This window comes from Anser anser, assembly GCF_964211835.1.
Source record: "Anser anser genome assembly, chromosome: 21".
NCBI lineage: Eukaryota > Metazoa > Chordata > Aves > Anseriformes > Anatidae > Anser > Anser anser.
In genome coordinates, this window is record NC_139742.1 from 1,679,395 (window position 1) to 1,692,643 (window position 13,249).

Below are 13,249 nucleotides of genomic sequence, written 5' to 3' on the forward strand. Positions count from 1 at the left end.
CAGGCAGTACCACTGCCCGGAGTTTGCAGTGTGTTTAACAACAGGCACAAGACAGAACAAAAGACATCACAGTTACTTAAGATAAAAGTAGTGATGGGTATTGATTTGCAAAATTTATAGGTGCATCATCTTAGATAAAAAATAAAATTAAATCATTGAGAGGTCCTACTATACAGGACTTGCAACGTTACAGCTCTTGGGAGGTTAAGTGGAAGAGAAAGGATACCTAACAGCTACCACCAGCATGTTTGAAGAGATTTGCTGGTTTCTATGGTAAATGGGGAGGGTAACGTGACTGCCTGGTTACAATTATGACTGACGCACATCTCAAACAATCGTTCTCTTCCTGTTCGTATGACATAAGAAAAACAGGATGCTGAGAGGTGTTTATCTGAATGAACAAGATAAGCACACACACTGACATTTCTAAAAGTATAAGACTTAACTACCAAGATGTTATAGATTTTCTATGGAAAAAAATCCAAATGCTGAACTGCTGAATGTGATTAAATTATGCATGGAAAGATCCTTTCCCTCCTAACCCGCAGGAAACAGTGGAGGAGCTGTTATATGAGCCATGCATACCAATGGAAAGTCTTTTTAGTGTGAGATACTGAGTTACACTGCTGAATCAAAACTGAAGAACAGCTTAGTCTGCAATGTCCTGCAGCCTCCAAAAATCTGTATTCATTTCAAGGACTGCTGATGGCTAGAGGTACAGTGAATCGGGGTGCTGCAATGGCACTACTGCTACACAGGGAAGCCAGAAAGGATTATAAAGCAGTTCGTGGCACTGGTCACCATTTCACAGGCATTTCTCAGGCCCGCAGGTTTTCAACCCACCTAAGTAATCATCGTAGCTACTTTAAACATTTTAAAAGTCCATCAGTGCCCGAGAGGGAACCTTATCACTCCTTACTAAAATGATTACTAATCAATTAGGAAACTTGAAACATGTCAGAGCCACACAGCAGAGTATGGTGCTGCAATCACTGGTGCCCACTAATTAGGACAAGCTGGTTCAGCCAAATAACGCTGCAGTTTAAAGCACTAAACCAGCTTGTGTCCAAAAAGCACAACATTGTCCCACTGAAGGTTCTGGAGCAGGGGAAAGGAGCTGGTCTTCACACTCATGTTCTTGTCACCTGCGTGCATGAGCAACACACTTGGCTAGAAACCTCCAGCTCCAGAGCAAGTTAATAAAAATGAAACAAGGAACTGTTTGAGCAATACGACAGGATGACCCAGAGTCAGCTCTCACATCCTTTAATACATCACTCCTGTTCAACTGGGAAAAGAGAAAAACTCCCCGTGGGCAGGCAGAGAGGATAAGGTATACCTTGAGATAGGTATTTTACAAAAAAAATACAAGCACAGCTTGGAAAGTTAATTGCCAGCTGCTGTTTTGCTTTGTTAGCGTGAAGAATGGGGTGTTCAACAAGGAAGATGGAGGAGGTAAGTGAGAGGGTGGAAGTGGGACATCCCTCTGTGTTTTAGGAGACGTTTGGCATATGTAAACCACTCAGAGAATAAAGGTTTACGTGGAATCAAACAAAAAATGAAGGAGAAGGATAGCATGTTCCAGCCTGACTTCCTGAGGGTTCATTCCTACTGTGGACTGGAGTTAAAGTCTCCTCAGTCTTCAGCCTCAGAGCAAAATTTATACTGCCAAATGTTTTGGTCTGGGGTATCCAAGAATCAGCTGTTAACTCTGAAACAGTTCAACAATCTTTCACGCATTTATTTCTTCATAGCTTTGCTTATTTCAAATGTATATTCAATTTAAAATAAAATATCCATTAAGACCTTTTGCATGTCATCATGTCCCCTGGAAGAACCAGACCATACGCTGCACTGCTCCAGTCATTCACAAGAACAATTGTGTCATTGTACACTATTAGACACAGGGACTGACACTGAAGACCTGGTATTAACAATAATTTGCCTTATAATAGCTAGTCCACCACAGAACTATTTGAGCATATGGTTAGAATAACGATGATGTAGTAGAGTGTAAAAAATCTTAACCTGAAAAATGACTACAATCACATACTGAAGCGAAGGATAATAAATACATGGACTCGGTAATAGTGAGCAGTGAGGAGGTGGACTGGAACAGCTCTCCAAGGAGAGCACAATGCGGTTGCTAGGGATTAAAACATCAAAGTGCCCATGCACAGTCACAACAACTCGATCCCGAAAAGGGATCTCAAAGTGTGAGGGATGTGACTGATTGTAATACTTACCTTCAATAATTCTTTGTGCTCTCTAGAGCATATTCCATCCAGGAGATGCAACAATTTATGAGCCATAATGGCTTGCAGCTGGTCCAGGAGCGAAGACACTGGTTTTGGACTCCTGAGAGCACTAAAGCAGATGCATTGGGAAGTCTGTACTGGCTTCCTTGGCAATGCGGAAACATCCCCAAGCTCTATACGAAGCTACCTGAACAACCTACCACACTCTGCACGAGTTTGTGAGCTGCAGTTACCTAAAATATTTTCTAAGTTGCACTCTTCCACCACTTTTTTTTTTTTTTAATAAGACATTTTAAATAAAGGTGTTTGAAACCTCCCTATCAGGCTTGCACACAGGCAAGTGCTCATCTCCCAAATGCAGTCCCTTCACAGCGTTTAATTTGACCACTTGAACACTGTCTTGCGATGCTACTAAGACACACTGCAAAGCAGCAGTGTTCAATGAAGCACTATTGTAATGACCTGCCAGTAACGTGTATTGCTTGGGAGACAACAATCCTCTGTATTTTACCTTTTCTACATTGAGCAGGTGTTGGTTAAAAAGCTGAGCTTCAGGCAATACACTACAGTTGATAAGGCAGGTAGGTGTCACATTTCCTCTGCACACAGGGACAGAGAGGCACCGAGAAGTGAAGCAGTTTGCCCAAAGTCTCTCAAAAGAACCACCAGAGAAACCACAGCAGGTGCCAATTCTGATCTCCCTCATTTTTGCATCAGTATGGATCTACCTGTTTATACAGTCATTTCTTACATAATTATTCTAGCCTGGTATCGGCAGCTCTGGAAAAGTCCCCCTCTGAAGACCAGGACCCTGGAGGCAGGGGCCACAGGGACTCAACGTCCCCCAGCTGTGCCTGGAGCCGCTGAGCACCCATACTGTCTCCTCTTGCCCACCGGGATTCAGCTGCATTAGACCCATCTTCTCACAGCTACCAAAAAAATAAATAAAAATAAAAATAAAAATAAAAATAAAAATAAAAATAAAAATAAAAATAAAAATAAAAATAAAAATAAAAATAAAAATAAAAATAAAAATAAAAATAAAAATAAAAAATAAAAATAAAACCACCACAGTCGAGAATTCAATGACAAATCAGTTCCCTAAGAGCAGACAAGACTTTCAAAGTCCTTCAAGAAAAAATAAGTGAGTTTTACTACCTGTGAGATGCAAATCCATCTCAGACGATGCAGGGCAGAACATTTCTGTGTAAGAAAGTGGATTTCTACTTACTTTTATGTAAATTTTGTTTTTGTATTTGGTGCACATATTTAAGTCAGTATCAAAGGAACAAAATGGAAACCCAATCATTGTCTCTGGCTTGGCTGGCTTACAGATCAACTCCCAGCCTTTAATTCTAGGAAGTGAGTGACCGCAAAGGATCCTGACAGCCAAAGGCCCCCCTCTTTCAATCTGATTTGCTGTTTGTCTTGGAAGTAGCCAGGTTAACATTGTCCCATTCAGCCTGCAAGAGAATGTGGGGCAGACAGAAAGAGGGAAAGACGGACAAAGACGTACAGAGAGACACTGCAAAAGACTGAGAGACAAAGACAGGCGGCGGGATAAAAGCATGGAACGAAGGCAGGACCCAGCCAAGCCAAACAAAGTTTTCCTTGAGTGATTACATCTGCTGGAGAGTCCCCAGCTTGCACTCTCCTTGCTGAGAAATTCTTTTAATTGTTTAAAATGTCTAGGACATTTTAAAAATCCCAAGAAAAGCTTCACTGCAATCATGAAAGCTCTGAACTGCATGAACTTTTGTTATGCTGAATTACTGATAGCTTGCTACATACTTCTTGCAATAGAAGCTGAAAATTTCTTTACAGAAGATTTTTCTGAGGTAGAACCCTGAAGAGTGAAAACTTACGATAAATCTTTATTTCTTTTTCCCAAGAAAAAACAAACAACCCCAGAAAAATTCTTCTCCCTCCCAATGTCTGGGTAGCTAAATACAGAGAACATACAGAAGAAAATCAAAAGAGAAACTTCCTTAAATTAGGCAAAATTAAAGTAAGGTTAAATAATAAGGTTAAATGAATGATCCATAGAGCCAAGAGCTCTGATTCTGAAAAAAATGGCATTGCTCCCTGAACTCAGCAGAGACGGCAGCTCTTCCCAGCTGCTGAAGCTGCTCGCTGGGTGGCAGCTGGTGGGAAGCGGGCAGTTGGGCGAGTACAGATACCCAGCTCCATGCCAAGACCGAACTGAATGTCATACTGCCACAGGTGCTTTGTTTCATACATGAAAATTAATACTTTCAAGCCCCCAAAACAGGTTAATATTAAGCAACTTTCAAGTTTTTTTAAAAACATACTATTTTCTTACCTCCAAAAACACAAACGCTTGCATACCTCAACAAGACACTTGTATTTACCAAATTTGAGGATCAAGAAAAGAAAGGAGAGAGCCACTGGAAGAATGCTGCAGAAGACAAGGCTGAATGTGAAAAGAACAAAGAAAATCACAAGGTCTGTCGAGCTGCTCTGCCATGTCACATGTGTGACACCAGGAAGGTGAAAGCATGACTCGGGGGGACATCTAACAGCCACTGAAGGTGTACTTTGGCATATGCACATACTGCAAGTGTTTTGAATGAGTATCTGTCTGTACTTCGCCACTTCGCTGGTGCCAAGACGTTTTACTTATGCCAGCAGAAGTCATTCAAAAGCAAAAGTGACTTCTCTTTATATCTCTATTCATGCTGCATGTGAGTGCGGGTACACAGACCAACCTGGGCCCTCCCCTCTTTTTCTCTGCTTTTAGCAGAGAGCCCCTCGCCGTGCCACTTCGCATGGCCCTGGCCCTCGGCAGAACTTTCAGGAGCCAGCCCCACCCACGCTGCTGGCAGAAAGCTAACTCGGCCAGAACGCAGGGCACTTTTTGTGGGGCCAGTGAAGTGAAGCAACTCGGCAAAGGGTTCAAGGCACCAGTGTTGGAGCACAGCGGATGACTCATGGACCCAGGGCTGGGGACAAGGGCACGAGGGAGAGGGGCACGGAGCAAAACCTTCAGCTTGCAGTTGGACTTAATCTGCTGCATCACTCACCATTTCCATCTGCTCTGTTCTGCCAGAACATGCGCCTTCCCCTATGACATATACAGGGATGCCGTATTACTTATATAATAGGTAGACGCAATAGATAGTGATACATATTCTTCTAAGAATTGCCAGGTAGGTAGATACCATGTTGAGGTTTACATTTTCCAACATGCAAAAGACATGGCTCAAAGTCCAGTTAACTCATACACATCAGCCACAGATGTGTAGTCTGCTGCAGTCTGCTGCAGCACAACATGGCCAGGCTAAGATGCTGCAGCGCCCTCATCTACAGCAGGAGTTGCAAGCACTGTTGGAAGAAGCAAACACACGGACGTCAGGATCATCCAGGTTTATTTTGTAAACATTATGTCTTAAAGCAACTTTAAAACAATTGTAAACAGTACCTCTGTCCTTAAGGTAGATAGCCTTCACAGGGAGAACCACCTCCTCTGCCCCCAAATTCTGCTCCACTCTTTGGGAAGCACAGGCAGGATCATGCCATTTAGAAACTCCAGGTCAATACGCACCGAGCAAAACTTCTGCAATGAGGCTGAAGGAAACTTCAACAGACAGAAATGCTAGAAGCTGTAACAGAACGGGCAACAGCCAGCCGACCACGACGCTGACCGAAAGAAGAGCGGATGAGGAGCCAGACCTGAACTAGGGAGTGAAGGGCCTGATGGCTTGCTAGCCCCTAACCCCTTCTAGAGCGCAAAGGGAATAAACAGTCTGGTGGACAAACAGGCTATCTGAGAACATCAGCTGCAGTAATCTCAGTCCTCAAAACTGTGGAGGGTTCCCTAAAAAACAGCACCTTGTCAGGAAGGAGACTGGGGGTTTGTTTTATGCTTAGTAACCCACTAAGGCAAAAACAAGAGGCACCATTCGTTTCCAGTAACTGTCGACCAAATTGGAAAAGGACTATTTAACAATAAAGTGCAAGAGTCCACCATGAGTAATAGCAACTCATGTGCTTTTATGAAACAATAACACACCAACATAAAATAAATCAGTGCTTTTTAATTTAACAATGTAAATTACCCTCCCACCTGCTGTGAGTCTCGTAAGGAGAAAAAGCTGACTGCATTTTTACCAAGCTGCCTATCCCAGTCTCACTCTGCGCCGGCCTCATGTCCTGGGGTTAGACTGTAGACTCTGTCATCTCTTGCACTCGTATGACCTAAGAAAGGGAATGTGGCCTTTTTCCCACAAGCCCAGAGTGAGAACATCATAAAAGCTGAACTTTAGCCCCCTTTTTGGGCAGGCAGCACAATAGCAAGGAGGATGCTGTTACTCCCTGGAGGCTCTGCTGCTGAAAAACATCACCAAGCTCAAGTAAAAGGTCAGTAGTTAGGATTGCATCTCTTGTTTTCTTCAGTTTTCCTCCTCCGTCAAAGGCAGTTAAACATTCTTTGCACACCCCCCTCCCTCCTTCTGAGAAATGCAGGAAGGAAGTGCTTGCAAAATAGTTTAATTTAAAAGAACGCACAATCACACACACAGCAAACACTGCTTTAGACTCGGAGCAGAACATTTCTATTGCCTCACAGTTCCCACTAAAACACAAATGAATCCCTGCCGCGGCAGAGCCGTTCCTCCTTCCCCACAAATGGAAGCTGGATTTCTACGCCCAAACCTTTTTGTTTAGGGGCAGAAACCTTGGGTGAGTAGATCTGCATCTGAGTACCACAGGCAAGCCCCTCTGCTCCTGCAGGTTCCTTTCAAGCTGGAGAAAAGGACTTTTATCCAGTAATCAATGGCTATGGAGCTAGAGAAAGTAGGATGCAGAAAGCCCTATAAGCACTCAAGGTGCTGCACAGGCACGGTGCTGCAGTAATACAGTCCTGCGTTGTGGCACACGTCGTGATTTCACCTCCTACAACTAATTGCCTCTGATTCACTAGCCCTGGCAAGTGCTTGTTTGATTTCACAGTACATTTTCCACCAGTTTGTAACATGGACCTGGGAGTTTGTGAAGATTGCGTGGGGCTGCTGGATTTAACTTGAACCTTTGCCTTCACTAAATACATGTGAAAGAACCAGATCCTTTTTGCGAAGGGGAACATAGACACCAGAAGGCAATTCACAGAAGACTTCTTTGTTATTGATCAGTTTATATCCAATCTGCACTAAATTTTATCATCACAGTGTTTTTGTACCTCTGGGCAAACAGCATTTACCATCACAAGCCCATTTCTTTGACTTCTCAGAGACTTGCGCGGTCCTGAGGACTTGCTTCCCTTGAGCCGTGACAGCCAGCAGCATGTCAAAAGGGGCTCGCCAGTCCCCACCCGCTCTCGCTTCCTTGAGAAGCATCAGTCCTCACAGCCACAGGTGCTGGAAATGAGCACCTCCGTCCCTCACAGCTCCTGCGAACACAGCAGCCCTTTTGCTTGGTGGTTCGAGCAAATCTGGTCACGTTTCTGCCACCCCACGTTCCTTGCATTGCTCGGCTAGCGTGTGGCAGATTGATTTCACCTTGGCACTCCTGTGCTTTACAGGGACACTGCCAACAAATCAGCCCTACCTCACTTTCCTTTAACCCATTGCTGTTACAGGGAATAATTAGATGAGTAAAACAAGAGATCAGTGATGTAGGAACTGAGTAGACTGCACCCACTGCCCATTAGTGATGTCTTCTTCCTCCAAAGAGGACGTCCAGGAGAAGCAATCCCGCAACAAATTACTTTCTGCAGGGAAATTAAGAAATTTTGCATGCTGTGAACGTGAATGCTGTTCCATGTACAGTCAAACACCTTCACAAAGAGGAAGATTAATACTTTTATAAACAGTTTGTGGCATTCAACAGTCTCATTTCCCTGTCTGGGGACTTCAGGTCTAAGGCAGGACCTGAAACTAGGTTGTTAAGTTTTGTTTTTTGCCTTTAAAAGTTGATACAGCTTCAGTCTGACAGCATTTACTCCCAGCCCTCAGTGGGGGGAAATCTGACATTAACTCATTCTAAGCCTTTGCCCTGATGGGGACAGGTTTTGTTTGTTTGTTATTGTTTTTACAAAAACACAGCTATCACTGCTATTTACCATCCTCCCCAGCCCCAGTCCATTTTACCTCCTTTTCAATCGGTGTTACTCATGCCCTCATTTTGGTAGACTTCAAAATAAATGTTAGCATTTCAGAAATGCCTTCAGATTTTAAACAAGGACTTCACAGTATCACATTCTGTAAAAACCTTAAATGAGAAATAGTTTCTGCCCCACAGAGTATTTGAAGGCATGTAAGGAGCTTACATCCGTTACAAGCCCAGACAAAGGACAACACGAGCGTGAGCCAGACAAGAGGGAAAGCACCAGCCGCAGGAAGGCGCTCCTGCAGGTAGCCAGCATGGAGCTGGGGCGGTTTCTGAGTCTCAACACAGTTAAGAGTTAGTGACTGGTTTTCACGCGATAGAAAGTACCAACTGCGCTGAAGGATGTTACAAATACAACTGCCACGTAGGCCAGTACGCACAGAGGAAATTTTAGGGCGAGTTTTAAATTTACTATTAAGCTGGACTCTTAAATGAACTTTACCCCAGCTCTCCAATGACACAAACAGAGAAATCTGAGAGGTGTTCTAACTCCATGCTAATTTACAAGCCAATGTACTTGGCTGATGCAGCCGTGGGGGCTCGAACGCGGGGTGCAGTTCAATATGTGCAACATCCATGCAGAACGAGGAGGGCAGGTGCAATTGCTTTGACGGCTGATAGCCTTCCCAGCCCGCCTTCCATTCGCAACTACAATCTGGGCCCCTTGCTGTTGGACGCAGCCTCCTGGGAGGTAGTTTTGAAGCATCTCACACCAAAGGATAATAAGATGGCTTCCACGAGGACTACTGGAAAATGCAGAGTAGGAACATGGTTACATAGACAGGGTTCTGACTGTGTGGATGCCCATAGAGACTACGCTAGGTGTTCAACCTTAACCATAAATCATTCAAGCTTGATGTACAAGGAAAACTAAATTTCAAACATAAAAAAGTTGCTTCTCCACCAAGTTAAGACTCCCGATAATCTGTTATGAGGATTCATAACAGATTGAATAACTGAATCATCCAATTGTTCAACAGGATTACACAGCTGTCTCGAGAGGCTTTCCAGTGAGTGCTCATCACCTCTTAACAGCTAATTATTGCAGGCAAGACTGCTGCTTTGATTATCAAAATGAAATTCCTAGCTCAAATTTGATAAGAATACTGAAGCCATACTGAAGAAAAGAAAACCAAATTGACGGCTTAAGGAATGGTTTGAAAAGGTTACAGAGCAGATAAGCCTGAAAATACTACCCAAATATTGTAATGCAGCTTTTAAACTTTTGTTTAATATGAAGAAAAGATCAAGATTCAGTTCAGAGTGCTTTCTTGGAGAGAGGCATGGAGTCATATTCTATAAAGGTGATTCATTTAATGGTGAGGCCTCCACCTTATTTATTTCCTCTTTCAAGGCATCAGACTCGCTTTTGCCTTGTCACTGCCCTACCCTGAAAACCTGACAGAAACCTCTGCCTCCGTAATGCCACTTACTTCCTTCCCCTGTGGCCAGACACATCACCCTGGGGTGCTGTGAACCAGAGAGCATGCCTAGTCACCTCCTTGGCTTAAGGCTCCACAGTCCTGGTGGCTTCTTTACCAAGCATCAGCTCCTTTACCTGTTACCATTTTCCCTTTTTTTTTCTTTTTTTCCCCCTTTTTTTCTTTTTAAAGCTTATTCTAAAGGAGAATTTTGATTATTGAAATATTTGAGGGAAGGGAAGGGAAGGGAAGGGAAGGGAAGGGAAGGGAAGGGAAGGGAAGGGAAGGGAAGGGAAGGGAAGGGAAGGGAAGGGAAGGGAAGGGAAGGGAAGGGAAGGGAAGGGAAGGGAAGGGAAGGGAAGGGAAGGGAAGGGAAGGGAAGGGAAGGGAAGGGAAGGGAAGGGAAGGGAAGGGAAGGGAAGGGAAGGGAAGGGAAGGGAAGGGAAGGGAAGGGAAGGGAAGGGAAGGGAAGGGAAGGGAAGGGAAGGGAAGGGAAGGGAAGGGAAGGGAAGGGAAGGGAAGGGAAGGGAAGGGAAGGGAAGGGAAGGGAAGGGAAGGGAAGAAAATCCTCAGCAACCTGCTGTCAAAGTTTTACAGATCAGACTGGCCTGTGCATGAATTCCAGAGGTTTGCACTCATGCTGCCTCCAAAGTGTTTATGTGAGACGTGTGTTTTTCCCGTTGCACTGCCGTGATTGTTTGGCTAGGCTGGGTGATGGATGGTGGAGAAGGTAGTGTCTGGAAATGTGCTCCAAAGTCGACAGGAAGCTGAGGGGGCCCTTGCCAGTACTTCCTTCCTGTATACAAGGGGAGGACAGAATGGGAAAAACCTTGGCTGTCTCCTACCCTGAGAAAAGTGCTACCCTTCCAGCTGGATTACAGTAAAAATATTTTAATCTTTCACAAGATTATAATATCCTTCCTCTCTAACTATAGCTACAGTGCAGCAAGGCTTAGATAATGAAATGAATTGACAATGGAACACTTACTGGGTGGCTACAGAGCGCTGGTGCTAGAAGCTGCGCAAACAGATCCAAATTTGAAGATCCCTGTGTTCAGCCAAGATATAAATCATCAGTGGATCAGACCTGTGTAACCCAGAACCTTGACTCCAAGACTGACCAGTACTAAGCACTCCAGCAGAAGGTGTAAAATACACAGTAGTTGTACGCTGGAAATGTGTCCTTCTTGACAGCTTCATTCTAGTGCCTGTTTCTTAGACAGTGGATCAAAACTCAAAGCATATTTTCTATTACCCCAAGAAAAATAATGTTGCAATGAGCAACCTGTGAGTATTTTGACCATGTGATCCACACCTCTCTCATGAGCACCCAGGATGATTTGTGTTATGGAAGGCCTCCTTGAATGCCTTTTTCCAAAGATCCTGCCTCCAAGTCCTTTTGTAGATGACTCGTGAATTTGCATGGCATCCTGATATGCAATCTTCATCTGTTCACAGTAAAAAAAAATGCATGCAGAGTAATACAGAATACAGATTCTCCCTTCTCAGCCCCATAGCCAGCTTGGCAGGACTGTAAGGAACAATAAATGATCTCTTTTTCTTCCAAGCTAACAGAAGAATTTTCTTAAAATTTCCATTCTTGAAATCCCAGATTCAAATCCACAGACAACAGCAAGATTCTCAGTGTAGGCAGATGTTCTGAATCCCAAACTCACCAACCTACACTGCATACACCCATGCGGGCTGTGACAGTAAAACAGAATGGCAGAAGAATGGTGTCTATGAGGACCGCTTTCTTTGCCACCCCAGTAAGAGGATATCCTAATAATCCTGTCAGGCAGATATAGTCTGGATGGGTTTGCTTGAACAAGTCCAAAAAGGGGAGGACATGTTACAAAGACAAAAAAAAATAAACCGACAGCTCCTATATCAGCCCCTATTTCTGAAAAAGGCATCAGACAAAAAGACCTCACCCATTAACAAAGAGTGGGGAACAATGAAAACTGTCAAAAAATAGCCCTCACGTCAGAACTAAGAATGCTCCTTTACACATCCAAAAAAGCACACAGCTGAGCAAGAGCCTGGGAGGCTGTCAGGCGCTGCTTCTGGCTTGTGTGTCTCCCAGGCCCTTCTCCTTTGCAGAAACATCCAGAAGTAGTAGATGATACTGACTTCCAGTAACCAAAGAAGGGGATGGAAGAAGAGAGGAAATTCTTGGCAGAACTGAGCCAGAGTAAGTAACAAATTCCTGTCCGTTCCATCTCTGCGGCAATGACCCTGACACTGAAACTTTGTGGGACATAACATGACAACAGAATGTGTGTGCATCTTCCCCAAGTCTTACTTTTTATAGCAATTACAGAAGCAATTCATGAGAAAACTGAAGTATGGATGAAATCTGAATGAGTTGTGTAATATACTAATAAGATGGGGCACTTCTGAATTTGTGGGAAGTTAGAAAAACAATTGTTTTAAAAATTTTCAACCTGAAATATAAGAATGCTGACATCTAGCTGTGTACCCAAGCAACCTCAAAGATCTGGTCACCTTCATGATATGCAATGTGGAATCGAATTCAGAGCTTCTGCTCTGCTTGTGACTCAGCATTCTCCTCCAATAGCACTAAGGAAAATAAATGGAAAGCAAATGATGCTGAATGACCCAGAGACAGGCAAATGTCTCGAGAAGCAGAAAACTCACCAGCAGGCTCATCATTTGAGTCGCTCTCCTGATTCATCCTCCCAAAGGTGGCACCGAATTAAGATGCTGAGCTTAATAGTCTACAGCTCAGAGTTGGTAGTCCAAGCTCTTGCTTCTGAAAAGAAAGATGCAGTGTTATGATCAAACTATAGGAACCTCACCCTGTATGACAAAGGAAATACCATATGTATGGTCTGTAGCTTTGGCATGTAAGCATACAAGATAGCGTAGAAACTATATGAGCATATGGCTTCTCATGGAAACCATAGTACATTGCCTAGAGATCAGAGAACTTAACAGGGAATTGGTAAATTAAAGTCAACTAAGAAACACTGAACAGTGGTATCCGAAACCTCATGAAAGTCATTACATGAGTTAAAACTAAATCTAGATTCCTGGAGTACTGCAAGGTTAGCTTTCAGATTTCAGTTGCACATACAGGAGTCTTTATCGCTGTTTACTTGATTAACTAAACCCAAAAACAGACCTATCTAACCTCCAAACTAGACAGTCAATGTGAAAGCATGTTCTTGCCACAGCTAAACAGCTCCTCCTCTTTGTTTGCTTGCCCTTCCACTCATCACATCTTGACTGTGGTAGAGTTGGGAACAGAACCCATGTCTCCCAAATCCCAATCCAGTGCCTTAACCACAACATCCTTCCTGCTGAATCACATTGCAGAATTGTTTATCAGGAAGGAAATTCCCCCTTGAGAGTACTCACTCTGAGTGTGCTGGTGGAACACAAATGCTTAGAAAAATACAAATGTACTAGGAATAACAA

The 13,249-nt window shown here is 43.6% G+C and overlaps 1 protein-coding gene across 30 annotated transcripts in view; it reads right to left on the minus strand.

The window, feature by feature from the left end:
* Positions 1–13,249, minus strand: part of EXD3 (exonuclease 3'-5' domain containing 3) — a 296,493-nt gene that overhangs the window by 217,269 nt on the left and 65,975 nt on the right. For 16 of the 30 annotated variants that reach the window (XM_083807581.1, XM_083807576.1, XM_083807571.1 and 13 more), the window contains one exon: positions 12,467–12,581. The exons of 3 other annotated variants lie outside the window; for them this stretch is intronic. In XM_083807581.1, the coding sequence (XP_083663707.1) occupies positions 12,467–12,481 (15 nt within the window). In that variant the 5' untranslated portion in view covers positions 12,482–12,581. Of the gene's footprint in view, positions 1–11,120; positions 12,418–12,466; positions 12,582–13,249 lie in introns of those variants that run through there. 11 more of the 30 variants (XM_083807568.1, XM_083807573.1, XM_083807565.1 and 8 more) reach the window with 2 other exon arrangements.